At 41.2% G+C, this 12,332-nt stretch overlaps 1 protein-coding gene across 1 annotated transcript in view; it reads left to right on the forward strand.

The window, feature by feature from the left end:
* The window catches only part of ARHGAP25 (Rho GTPase activating protein 25), a 98,554-nt gene that overhangs the window by 47,272 nt on the left and 38,950 nt on the right, over window positions 1-12,332 (forward strand). The window contains exon 4 of the mRNA XM_006902536.1: window positions 8,535-8,742. Coding sequence (XP_006902598.1) covers window positions 8,535-8,742 — 208 coding nt within the window. The remainder of the gene's footprint in view (window positions 1-8,534; window positions 8,743-12,332) is intronic.

Raw genomic sequence — 12,332 nt, forward strand, 5'->3', positions numbered from 1 at the left:
GGGACGGCGCAGGAGAAGAAGGCCCTCTATGAGGTGGATTGATTCAGTGACTGGGATAATTGGGATGGGAGTGTCAGAGACGGTGTGATTGGCACAGGACAGGGCGGAGTTTAGGGCTGTTGTACATAGGGTCGCTATGAGTCGCAGGCGACTTGACGGCACATAACAACAACAACAACAACAATGACAGCTAATATTAAAAACAAAATGTCTATGAATTAAAAACATGCAGCAAAATATCTATGAATGAAAACCAATATGATTTGTAAATCTTTGCTCAAAAAAAAAAAGAGTCCCCCCCCCACTTTGAAACAAGGAAAAGGATAAATTTACAACTGTGAAAAGTGACCTGAGGGGAAAACACATGACACTGTGTAGAGAAAAAGTGTTTGTCAGGAAGGTCAAGGAAAGGTGTCCTCATTAGTGAAGAGCAAGCACTAATCTGCAGGACCAGTGTAGAATAAGGGTGACAAGAAAAACAGATAGCCTTGTGGTAAGAATCTGAGCTGCAATCCCAAAAGGACGCAGTTCGAATCCGCCAGCTGCTCCATGAGAGAAAGATAGGCAATCTCTTTCTATGCATTAGCTGTCTCTGAAGACCCACGGGAGGGTCAGCTCTGGGTCAGTTCTGGATCAAAGGTACACAATACAACAAAGGGGAAAAGGGGTCAGTGTCTCATCAGGGGAAGCAGCATGTGCAGAGGTCCTAGAACTGAAAGGAGAACTGGCTTACATGTTAAGATGACAGTGGCAACAGTAAAGATAAATCTGGTGAACGTTGTTGACCTTTATCCCTAGACACAGTGGTTAAGCCAGTTTATATTTCTGAGGTCACTACAGAGAGCTCCAGTGGTGTCGTCTGCAGAGAGTTGCTTCAAATCCACCAGTAGCTCTGAGGGAGCTAGATGGTCAGTTTCCTGCTCTGATTTCCAGCCACAGAAACCCATAGAGGGTGAGCAATGTTCTCACTGCACGGGGTGATTTGAGTTCTTGTTGCTGCATGGAGAATGGATTAGTCTGGGGCTGGCAGATCAGATTGGAGGCAGAAGTTCAGATGTGAAGCTCATGCAGAGGACCAGGAAAAAAGACAATGACTTGGACAGGCCTAGTGCTAGTGGCGTGGGGAATAGTGAACAAATTTGTTCTGTATTTGGAGATAACATTGCCAGGATTAGCAGTGAATATGATGGTGGTAGCAGAGGGTAGATGCTAGAATACTGCCTTGTGAATTAATGAAGAGACAGTCCTATGCAGACAGCTAACAGTTGAAAGTGACTTCTTGGCAGCCTCTGCCCTACGTGCTGAGAGCCCATTTCATGTCTGCTGAGGTTGTGGTTCTATTTGCTAAACCTTCATAGTGGGTGGCATATTATCTCAGCAGATCAAATAACCTACCACCTAGATAATTATCTCTGAAGGTCACATGAGCCCTGTGCAGCCCTGAAAGCAATTCCAGAGAAAGGCAGGCTGGCTTCATAAATGCTAAGTGAAATCTGTTGTTCTTGACAGACACTGATATATGGAGCAATGCTGGTGAAGCATGGTGAGTGACACACATAGATATTTATCTTTTAACTTACCTCCAGGGTAACCCGTGAGCGGCAGTTAACAATTAGCTGCTAAATAAAAGGAGGCACTTATTTTTATTGCAGGGCTCTGACAGCTTTACATGTACTCTTTAACAGCTTTTGTGTGTGAGAGGTGAGTGGAGAGGAGAGGCCGTGTGGGAAGGAGAAGGAAGGGCCTGAGCAGGTACTGACAGATCCCATGGTTTCTGTGTAAGAGTCAGAGCCTGAGGAGTACTCACGTGCATTTGCTGATATGAAGGCAGAGAGGATGCTTCTCCCAGTGTGGGATGAAGGGAAGGCCCATGGCTAGCAGGGCCCAGGCTGTGCATCCTTGTTTTCCTATGCCTCATCTGCCCAGGATGCCACGTTGGGACCTGGACTGTGCTTGGCCTGCTCTGCCACTGCTCTTTCACTGGAATTTCAGGAAGAAAACCTCCAAGCACCAAAACAAAGGTATTTTCTCCTCATTTTGTGATTCAGTCCTTCCACTTCAAAGACATTTTTGTTTACTCCCTTTCCTCTGCTGTCAGGAACCTGGTGAAGGATGCTCTTGGAATTGAGGCCTTTGGGAAACAGGTACCTATAGTGGTGGGCTTAGTCAAAGGAGCTGAGTGGGACATAGCTCTCTTCTATTGAGTTGAGCTAAGAAGGAGGCACATGGGGAGGGACTGTTGGCCTGAACCAAGGAGTGCTTGAGTGACCAGGAAGAAGCAACAATGTGATATACATCCCTCCATTTTCACTTCCCCAGACCGGCCCAGGTGATGATTTATTCTAGCAACTGGGGAAGGGGTTCAAGGAGTAAGGTATCCTGTTAGGTAAAAATGATGTAGAAGGCAGTCTGGATACTATCAGAATTTGTGGTAACAAGGGAGGGATTCACTTACCTGTGATTGCTCGGTATGAGGCTTTCTCTGCTCAGAACTTTTGGTCTGAGGACCAGAGATAAAGCACGTGCAAGTGAGATGAGATCGCATTTAAAACTCTGTAAGCACCAAGAATCTCCATCTCAAAGTCTCTCCCCTTGAAACATGATAATGTCTGAAATCTCACCAGAATAGTTCTTGTTAAAAAAAGGGGGGGGTTAAACCATTCAGTTTGGAATCTTAGAACAAGTAGTTTTGACTTTGGACAGATAGTGCTTAATAGAAAATAGAAAAATAGAAACTGGTAATCTCCTAGGGTTCTTATGAGAGCTATATAAAATCACTAAATCACTGCTGTTGGGTTGGAAGCAACACATAGCTGAGCCTACAGTGGGTTTTCAGAGGTGGCAGGAGATTGCTCCGTTTTCTCTTGTCAAGTGGATTCCAATTGCCTGAGTTTGGCTGAGAGCACAACTCTTTACTCACTAGTCCACCAGAGTTCCCTTAGAGTAAATAGCACATTTGAAAGTTTCTAAGGCAATTCCTAATATGTAATTAACCCAATTAATTACGTTTTCAACAAGTATGTTGTAATTGTATTTATTACATATCATCACTAACATGAGTTTGTGAGTTTGAGTTTGAGCGTTTTTCAGGATTAAAGGCTGGTGATAAAAATCTAGGGATAAGAGGTGGGTAGAACTCAATTAAGTCTTTGTAGTTTCTTGGGTGTTTTAGATGCTCAACTCCTACTATGTGAGCTGGCATGAAGCGTGACAAATCCTGACTTAGGTGAACACAGAAAACCAGGATGCTCTTTCTTTCATGTTAGAAAAAACACTGTTGGTCCTGATGTCTTTAGAACATGCATTGGTTATTTCTTGTTAAAGGAAATACTTTCACTCCAAACCGGATAGATAAAGCGTGGTATCTTCATCATGCAGGTGATATATAGAGATATTAAGATCATAAGAAAATATGTGTAGATGAGGAATTGAAGCCCAGGGACACTCCAGTATGTAAAGGACAGAGAGAGAGAGGACAGAATCAGCAGAAATTGAAAAGGAGCAGCCAGTGAGCTGAAAGGAGAAGTGAGAAAGTGTACTAGAAGCCAGATAATGAAAGTGTCTCAAGAAGGAAGGAGTGATTGCTATGTAGTAAGTATAGTGCAGTCAGTTTAAAGACTGAGAATGTGGTGTCTGACTCAGGAGTGGAATGCTTTCCTTTCATGTGTGTGTGTGTGAGTACTGTCAAGTTGGAACTGATCTATAGCTGACCATCCAGTGGATTTTCAGAGATAGGTAATAGCATGAAAGGAGATTGCTCATTTTTCTCTCATGGAGCTAGGGAATCTGAACCATGTATCTTTGCCACTAGGCCACCAGAACTTCCTTTCATGGAGAAACATAAATTTGATTCTAGCCAACTTCATGCATAACCAGCACCCTTCTATCAGTGAAGGCTTGCATACTCTGTGATGCTGAACAGATTTCAGTAGAGCTTCCAGACTAAGACAAACCAGAAAAAAAGCAACCCTGGTCATCTAATTCAGTAAATCAGACAGTGAAACACTTGGGCCACAACAACTTGATCCCCAGCCAATCAGAAAGATGATAAAGGACCAGGAAATTCCCACCCCACCCCTCGTTGTGTATGTTTGCCTCCATGAGTCAGTGGCAAACTCCAGGGCAGCTAATAATAACAACACATCATAAAGTGCCGAAGCCATTGATTTCCTCAACATAGAGCAGATCTGGAGAGCAGTGGGAGCAAAAGTCTGTCCAGAATGCAGTGAAGAGAGAACAGACAGAGAGAAGAAACTACGGGAGACAGAAAGTGGGAAAAGCTCTTATGAGGCACTGTGCCAGGGTACAGAAATAGAAGATGAGACAGATAAGCTCTTTGCTTTTTTTAAAAATAATTTTAATGAGCATTTACAGAGATTTTGGATTTCCATTCATTCATTGCTGCACTTCTCTTTGCAAAAGCTCTTTGCTTTTGAGGAGGCACATGGAAGAGAATGATTTGTACATCATCACAAAGAAAGAAATAGGACAGAGGCATATGCTGGAAGTTCCGTGACTCCATGAGCACAGAGAAAGAAGGCTAAAACTTGTCTGTGGAGTCCAGAGTCCTCACTTTAATACAGAACATATGAACTTAGGCCCCAAAGAAGATGGGGTTTCACAAGTTGTCAGTGTGTGGAAAGGCGTTGTTGGCTTGTGGACTTTCAGGAGAGAAAGCAGTGCTCTGTTCTGTCATCACCACTAGCTACCAAAGTCCATAGCACATGGTTAATCTATATTATTGGATGATTTTGTGAATTGCAATGGCTGTAATTTGTAAGAAGCAGGTAAGCCCAACAGAAATTTACATAGTAACAAGAAGATAAAGAGAAGAACTGATTTGAAGGACATTTAGACTGTACTGGTACACTTGGAAGCAAGCCCGGGAGGCACAGCTTGCTGCATGCTGGGATGCTAACTAGAAGGCTCACAGTTTGAATCTACCAGCTGCTCCTCTGGAAAGAGCTGAGGCAGTCTTTCTAAAATTCATACTCTTTAAAAACCCAATGGAAGGTCACCATGAGCCAGCCAGGCTGAATGCCAACCAAAGGGTTCTTTTACCCTAGATTTTTACCATTAACTTCTGAAATATTTAGTCATGCAAAAGTCTAACAGAAGATGTGTCTTCATATGTATTTATATGAGTTACAACTATATTCATGTATAGGGTATACATAGTTAATGAAAATTTATTAAAATAGTATACATAGAATATCCAAAGTTATGAAAATTTGTTAGCTGTAACCAAACACCTTGGAGGAATGGATCATTGAGCTTGGGGATTCAAGACCATAAATTTTTAAAACATAATGGTCAATTGGTACAAGGTAGTCCCTAAAGAAAATGTTCTATACCCTTCTTTGCGGAATTCTACCTCCCTGCTGGGATTTTTAAAAGTTTTTGCTTGGCTAACTAAGGGGCAACCATTTGTCTCTCCTCATCCACAATAAAGAACAGTGAAGAAAATCAAAGATGCAGGGAAACAATTAGAGTCTAAGGGACTAATGGACCATGCAGATCTCAGACTGTGGCTATGAGGTCAGAAGCAGCCTGGCTACTCCTGTTAGCCACACTGAAAGGGATCACAGTTGAAGTTCCTGGACAGAGGGAAGAGAAAAATGTGGAACAAAGTTCAGAATCATAAAATGACCAGGCTTACTTCTTATATAGAGGTTGATGAAGTCTTGGAGACCATGGCCATTAGTCATAGTCTGGAACTGAACTCATTCTGGCAGCTCAACTTTCAGCCTATTAACAAACAGACCTAATTCACCAAGGGCTCCTTGAAAGGAAGGTGGACAATCTACTTAAATGTGATTTACAGCTTCTGAAAGCTGCTGAAGGGTCAGCCATGAGTAGATTCTGACTCATTGGCAATGCAGTGTGAGTGTTAAGGTGCACAACAAACATCAGGAAGATATGCACTCCAAAGAAGACTCAACTATAGGAAATTAAATAAAAAGGTAGCATTTATTCAGAGACAAAGTTCAGAGGAAGTAAAGGGTAGGAAGGAGGAAGAATGGAAATAGGAAAATGAGAGGAAGTGGGTTGAGTTTATTCCATTGTGGGGGATACAGTCAATGTCTTGAAACAATGTGTATGAATTAGTGAATGAGAAAGTAGCATGCTCTGTAAACTTTTATTCAAATAAATATAAAAGTTTTTAAAAAATCTTAGTTAAATGTAATGATGAAAATAATCAATAATCCAGCAGTTCTGGAATATCAAAACTCCCTCATTCATTGTTGCCAGGTTTTCAAGTATGTATATCTTGATGGAAGGAGGGAGACACTGCCCATCTTTCTCCTTCTGAGAGGTTGTTCACACTGTTGACTTTCTGGTTAGTATACAACATGTAACCAACTACACCACCAGGGTAAAGAATCTTAAATGCTATCTGTTCAGTAAACTCTCCAATTTACCTCTCTGCACTTTGCATGGTTAGGAATGGGCTCTGGGGAAATGCCAGAGATTTGAGGCAAAATTTCAAAAAACGTTTTTGTGACCATGGGGCAGAAATGATGTTTGCTAAAAACAGAAGGATAGGTGCTCGGGTAGATCAGCATAGTTAATGAAAAGGTAAGAATAGGAGAAGTTAGTGAGAAGAGAATACAGCAATCAGGTAAGGGTAGCAGTCAGACTAGCCTTGGTCAGGAGGGAAGTAGACAGGACACAGTGAATTCAAAAGTTCATGGTAGATTTTCACAGATGGAATACACATTTAAAAGGGGACACATTCAGCTCATTGCTCTGGACTCTGAACTGTCTCATAGTCGACCCTCTATTGTGTTTCCACGGCTGTAAATTTCACCAGAAGAGATTGTTCATCTTTCTCCTGTGGATCAGCGCTGTCAGAGAGCTGTGGCTTTTGGGTTAGCAGCTCAACTCCCTACAAACTATGCCCCCAGGGCTTCCTTTTTATTCCACCAGGGGTGGTGGTTGTTGTTAAGTGCTGTAAAGTCATAAGCGACTCATAGCGACCCTATGAACGAAAGATCTGAACACTTGTATAACTTTGATCATTTCTCCAAGTTCATAGAGTTTACAGAGGCAAGCTATTTTGGAAGTGAATGCCACTCCTGTTTCCAAGCTTGTTTTAATTGGGAAGCTCCATCAAACACTGTCCACCACAGGTAACGATTATTTAGGGAATTAGAGGGCTAGAAAACCAAACAAGGTTTGCTGCCATTAGGTTGATTCTGACTCTTGATTAATCCAAATATACAAGTGAGAATTGTGTGCCAGAGGGTTTTCTAGGCTGTGGCTGGAAAGGAAGCAGATGTTGCCAGACTTCTCCTCTGATGCCCTTCTGAGTGACTGAGTCCACATGACTAGCTTTTTAAATCATTATTACTTTTGGTTATCATTTGATCACTTTTGGTGCAGGAAATCATGTAGAAATGAAAGGACTATGAGAACCAGGGTGCTGGAACTGGAAGTGCTTCATATGACAAAGTCCTGCTAGTTTTGGGGGAAATCCAGACAGAAAAAGTGCTAACGCCATAGACCATCTTCTGAATCTCCAGGCCTGAATAGGTGGATGGGCCCTGTGGCAGCCACCCTCTGGTTTATATCCTAACATTGTTGTACCTTTGAGGCAGGGAAATTACAGAACCAAGTTGGTCCACACTGTGCTTTCCTAGAGGTAAAGTAATTTACAAAAATCATTTGGAAAGTAATTTGCATACCATCAAGTAACAGATATATTCAAACCACATGGCCCAGTAGTTCTGCTTGTGGATTTTTTTCTCTTAACAAAGTAGTTTAAAAGAATGAAAATACTATCTTTCTCCATCAATATGGTAATTAATTAATTAGAATTTTGTATTGCTGCCTGTAAGGTCTTAATGGTAAGGTGGGTATAACACATACCTCATTGGGTTACTGTCAACATTAAATGAGATTTAAATGCAAATTGCTTATTAGCACAATTTCTAGCAAGTGCTCTGCAACCCTGAATGCTGCAAACTGTTAACTTGTTCAGCTACTAAAGAAAGAGTTGAGGGCTCAGGATCACCCCACAGAGGCATCTTAGAGGAAAGGTCTGATGTGATCTAATTCTGAAAATTCAGCCACTGAATACTCTGTGGAATACAGTTATACAGGGATACACATGGGGCTTATCAGTTAACAGTGGATCTCAGGAGACATATACCATAGCTGTTTGCACTGCTAACTGAATGGGTGCTCTTCTCTGTTGGTTCAAATCTACCAGCAGCTCCAGGGGAGATAAATGGACCAACTCCTCCTGTGCTATTTTACAGCCTCAGAATCCCATTGGAGGCCCAGTTATGTGACAGAATAAACCAACTGTCGGTGAGTTTGACTTTGTGAACTTGAGCTGATTGATTGCAAATATGGTCTTTAAAGCCTGTAGAGTCAGTAGAGACTTCCACAAATTTACAGATATGGGTCATCTGTCTCCCTTATTTACTGTCACACAAACCTTTGAGGTTATAGATAACATAAAACTTAAAAAGCAGCACAGCACTTTAATCATTCAGTGACAAAATGTCTGTTTCTTGTCTTTTCAGCGGTGTTTGGACAGAGCTTATCTGAGACTGTTGCCTATGAACAGAAGTTTGGCACCCATCTCGTGCCCATTCTGGTGGAGAAATGTGTGGAGTTCATCTTGGAACATGGCCTGAATGAAGAAGGCATCTTCCGCCTGCCAGGGCAGGACAATTTGGTGAAGCAGCTGAGAGATGCATTTGATGCAGGGGAGCGGCCCTCCTTTGTGAAGTAAGTACCCTGCAGTGCTCCTTTTTTCTTCACCCTTCCAATTTAGGTTGAGAAGATGCTATCAGAGCTGAGCTGTGGGATTTGCACAAGCCTGTTCAGGTACACACACACACACACACACACACACACACACACACACACACACACTGTCCTGCCAAACAACAAAGCTTTTCTGTTTAGGAGCACGGTGGTCAGAAATAGCCAGAACTAGGATTCCTCATTAGTTTGGGACACCACAATCAAAAAGCCAAACCTGAAGTCGAGTTGATTACAACTAATACTGATGCTTTGTGTGTGACAGTAGAATTGTATTTCACAGAATTTTCCGAGGTTCCGACTTGATGGTACGTAATACCAACAATGATCTTCAAAAGACCTTTCTATTGAGGTATCATTGGATAGATAACCTTTTATGAAACGGAGGGACTCCTATCCTGTCCTGTCCAACTCTGAACTTCATTCCGCCCTTTTAAAGAGATGTCTTGGCATGCTGGTGTCCTCTTAAATCTGCTTCAGAGGTCACCCAACTGTATTTGGAGCAGAACAGACACAGTGGTATTTCTTTGTCTCTCTCTTATTCCACCTCCCTGAGCCATGCAGCAGTTTTTATTTACTGCCATACTCAGCTAGCAGTTTCCTGTCCATTGCACACTATTCATCCCGCTTGCTTGCAAGCACTTGTCTTATTGGCACAGGAATGATTGCACTGCAGCCCATAAACCCAAATTCTATATAAGTTGAAAGGCTGAAATTTCCCATGATCTTATTTAGGACCGAGGACTAGGGCAGGTTCTGAGAAAACTGTAAGGATGTAAGTGCCCTGCTGTGCACAGTCTCCTCCCAGCTCCCCCCTCCGAGCACCACTGAAGCTCATTCTTCCACTCATTTATCTTTGAGATACATCTGCTTCTTTCCGTTTTTAGTCACTGTCTTAATTTGGGCCACCTTAAGTCTTTCCTGTCCTAAGGTACCAAGAGTGTTAGATTTTGAGAGGGGTCTCCTATGGAAGCAATGGGTTGGGTTGTTCTTAGAACTGTCTAATGGCCTTCCAGTAGCACCATAAATGACATTTCACTCTCAGGAACTAGCTTCTTTTTGCTCACCACCTTTACATTCTGTTTCTTCTTACTTTTTTTTTTTTTAAGAAGTTTTATGTTTATCAAAACATGCAGCCAGTGGTTGCTAAAGCAAAAGAAACAGTAAGCCAAAAAGGGTCGAGAAGATTATCCAGTTTGCAAAGAAATGCCTTAGGCTTTAGTTTACACACTGGTAGTCAACTTAAGCTCTGATCAGATCACAAATATCTTGAGCTGAGCTGAAAGGAAACTCTCCACACATTGTCCACGTTTCTGCCCCTGGAACTAAGGTGTAGGATAAGACCCAAAACAGGTAGTATCTTGATAAAAAGGAAAAATTCTTCAGTGTCCTCCCAGGACCCACTCTGGAGAGGTCATATCTTGAGAAGACAGGTCTGTTTTGGGAGCTGTCACTGGTGCTTGTCTGATTCTTGATCGTTCGGTACTTTGGGACACATATGGGTCATTGGTCTTCCCCAAGAGCATGTTTATAGTTTTTACTATTCTAAGGCTGTAGTCACTTGTCACTGTAAAATGTCTTTTAGAAATAAGTAGGTAGAAGAGAGAGGAGTTAGGAGTTCAGGAGTCACTTTCTGGAGACCCCAACATTATTCCTTATAGGTTATCACCTCGCTTCTTTATTGGTCATATGCACACTTCCATTTTTTTAAATTATTTTATTAATTTTAATGAACATTTACAAAGATTTTGGATTTCCATCAATTCATTGTTGCCTTTTATTGGTCATATGCACACTTCCATTTTTTTTAATTATTTTATTAATTTTAATGAACATTTACAAAGATTTTGGATTTCCATCAATTCATTGTTGCCTTTTTCTCCCTGCCCACCCCACCAGTTTGCTCTTCTCTTTGAAAAGTAAAAGAAAAATTCTTTCATTGGTATAAAATCCCCCTCTACCCCTGCTCCAAGTATACTCCACTATGCAGTCTTCAATCTGGACTCCCGTCATGACCGTATCATGGTATCATATATTGATTTTAAACTGTTCACTCCCTCATCTGTTTCAATGCAGTATAGATAATTTATCCAATTATGCTCAGTCTTACCCAACCCTGATGTTAGTCCCATTCTACAACAGTGAAACTATGCAATATTTGTCCTTTTGTGACTTAGATATTTCACTCAGCATAATGTCCTCCAGGGTCACCCATTATGAATAATATTGCATGAGTTGCTTGTTTTTTCAGTGCTGCATAGTATTCCATTGTGTGACTATACCACAGCTTCTCTATTCATTCATTTGTTGATGGGCACTTAGGTTGTTTCCAACTCTTTGCTATTGTGAGCAAAGCCGCGATAAACATGGGTGTGCATATATCTGCCTGGGTGACAGTTCTGGTTTCTTTAGGGTATATTCCCAGTAGAGGAATTGTTGGGTCAAATGATATTTCTATTTGCAACTTTTTGAGAAAGCACCATACAGCCTTCCATAGTGGTTGCACCGTTTTACACTCCCACCAACACTGAATAAGAGTTCCAGTTTCTCCACAACCTTGCCAGCATTTGTTGTTTGCTACTCTGTTAAATTTTACTATTCTTACTGGGGTGAGATGATATCACATATTTGTTTTAATTTGCATCTCTCTTAGAGCTAGGGATTTTGAACATTTCTTCATGTGCTTGTTGGTCATCTGAATGTCTTCCTTGGTAAAGTCTCTGTTCCTATCCTGTGCCCATTTTTCAATTGGATTGTTTACCTTTATCTTGTTGTGGTGCTCAAATATTTTATAAATTCTAGGAAGAAGGATTGGCCATTCACTTCTGAAATAGCAGGCCTCTGAAAACCCTATGTACAATAGAACACATGTAGATAACAGAAAGGGCAATTGAGGTTGAACTTTCAGGTATGCAAATACAAAGGAAGAGGAACAGTTGTAAGCAGACACTAGTGATTTGGACATAAAATGTAAGAACCACGAATGTATGAAATTTAGATATTGTTAAGGAAGAAATGGAATGCATAAATATTGACATACTAGGCATTGGGGAGATGAGATAGACTGGCATGAGGCATTTTGACTTGGATGATCACATATTACTCTGGAGATGAAAAGGTGAGGAAAAATGGAGTTGCTTTCATAGTAAAGAAAGCCATTGCTAGGTCCATCTTGAAGTACAATATAAAGAGTGACAGGATAATATCCATATGCATACAAGGATGGCCAGTGAATACCACTAACATTCAGATATGTGCACCAAAAACTAGAGCCAAGGAAGAGGAAATAGAAGATTTTTACCAACTTTCACAGTTGGAGATAGATCGAACATGCAATCAAGATGCATTGATAATAATGGGTGACTGGAATGCAAAAGTTGGGAACAGAGAAGATTCAGTAGTTGGAAAACGGATTTGGTAACAAATGGAGCTGGAGAAAGGATGATTGAATTTTGTACAATCAATTCATTGTAAATACATTTTTAAGAGACATAAATGCAGGTTATATACATGGATTTCACCTGATGGTATGCATAGGAATCAGATTGATTACA

The sequence above is a fragment of the Elephantulus edwardii genome, unplaced genomic scaffold (assembly GCF_000299155.1).
Source record: "Elephantulus edwardii isolate Elephantulus edwardi_28Jun2011 unplaced genomic scaffold, EleEdw1.0 scaffold00425, whole genome shotgun sequence".
Classification (NCBI taxonomy): domain Eukaryota; kingdom Metazoa; phylum Chordata; class Mammalia; order Macroscelidea; family Macroscelididae; genus Elephantulus; species Elephantulus edwardii.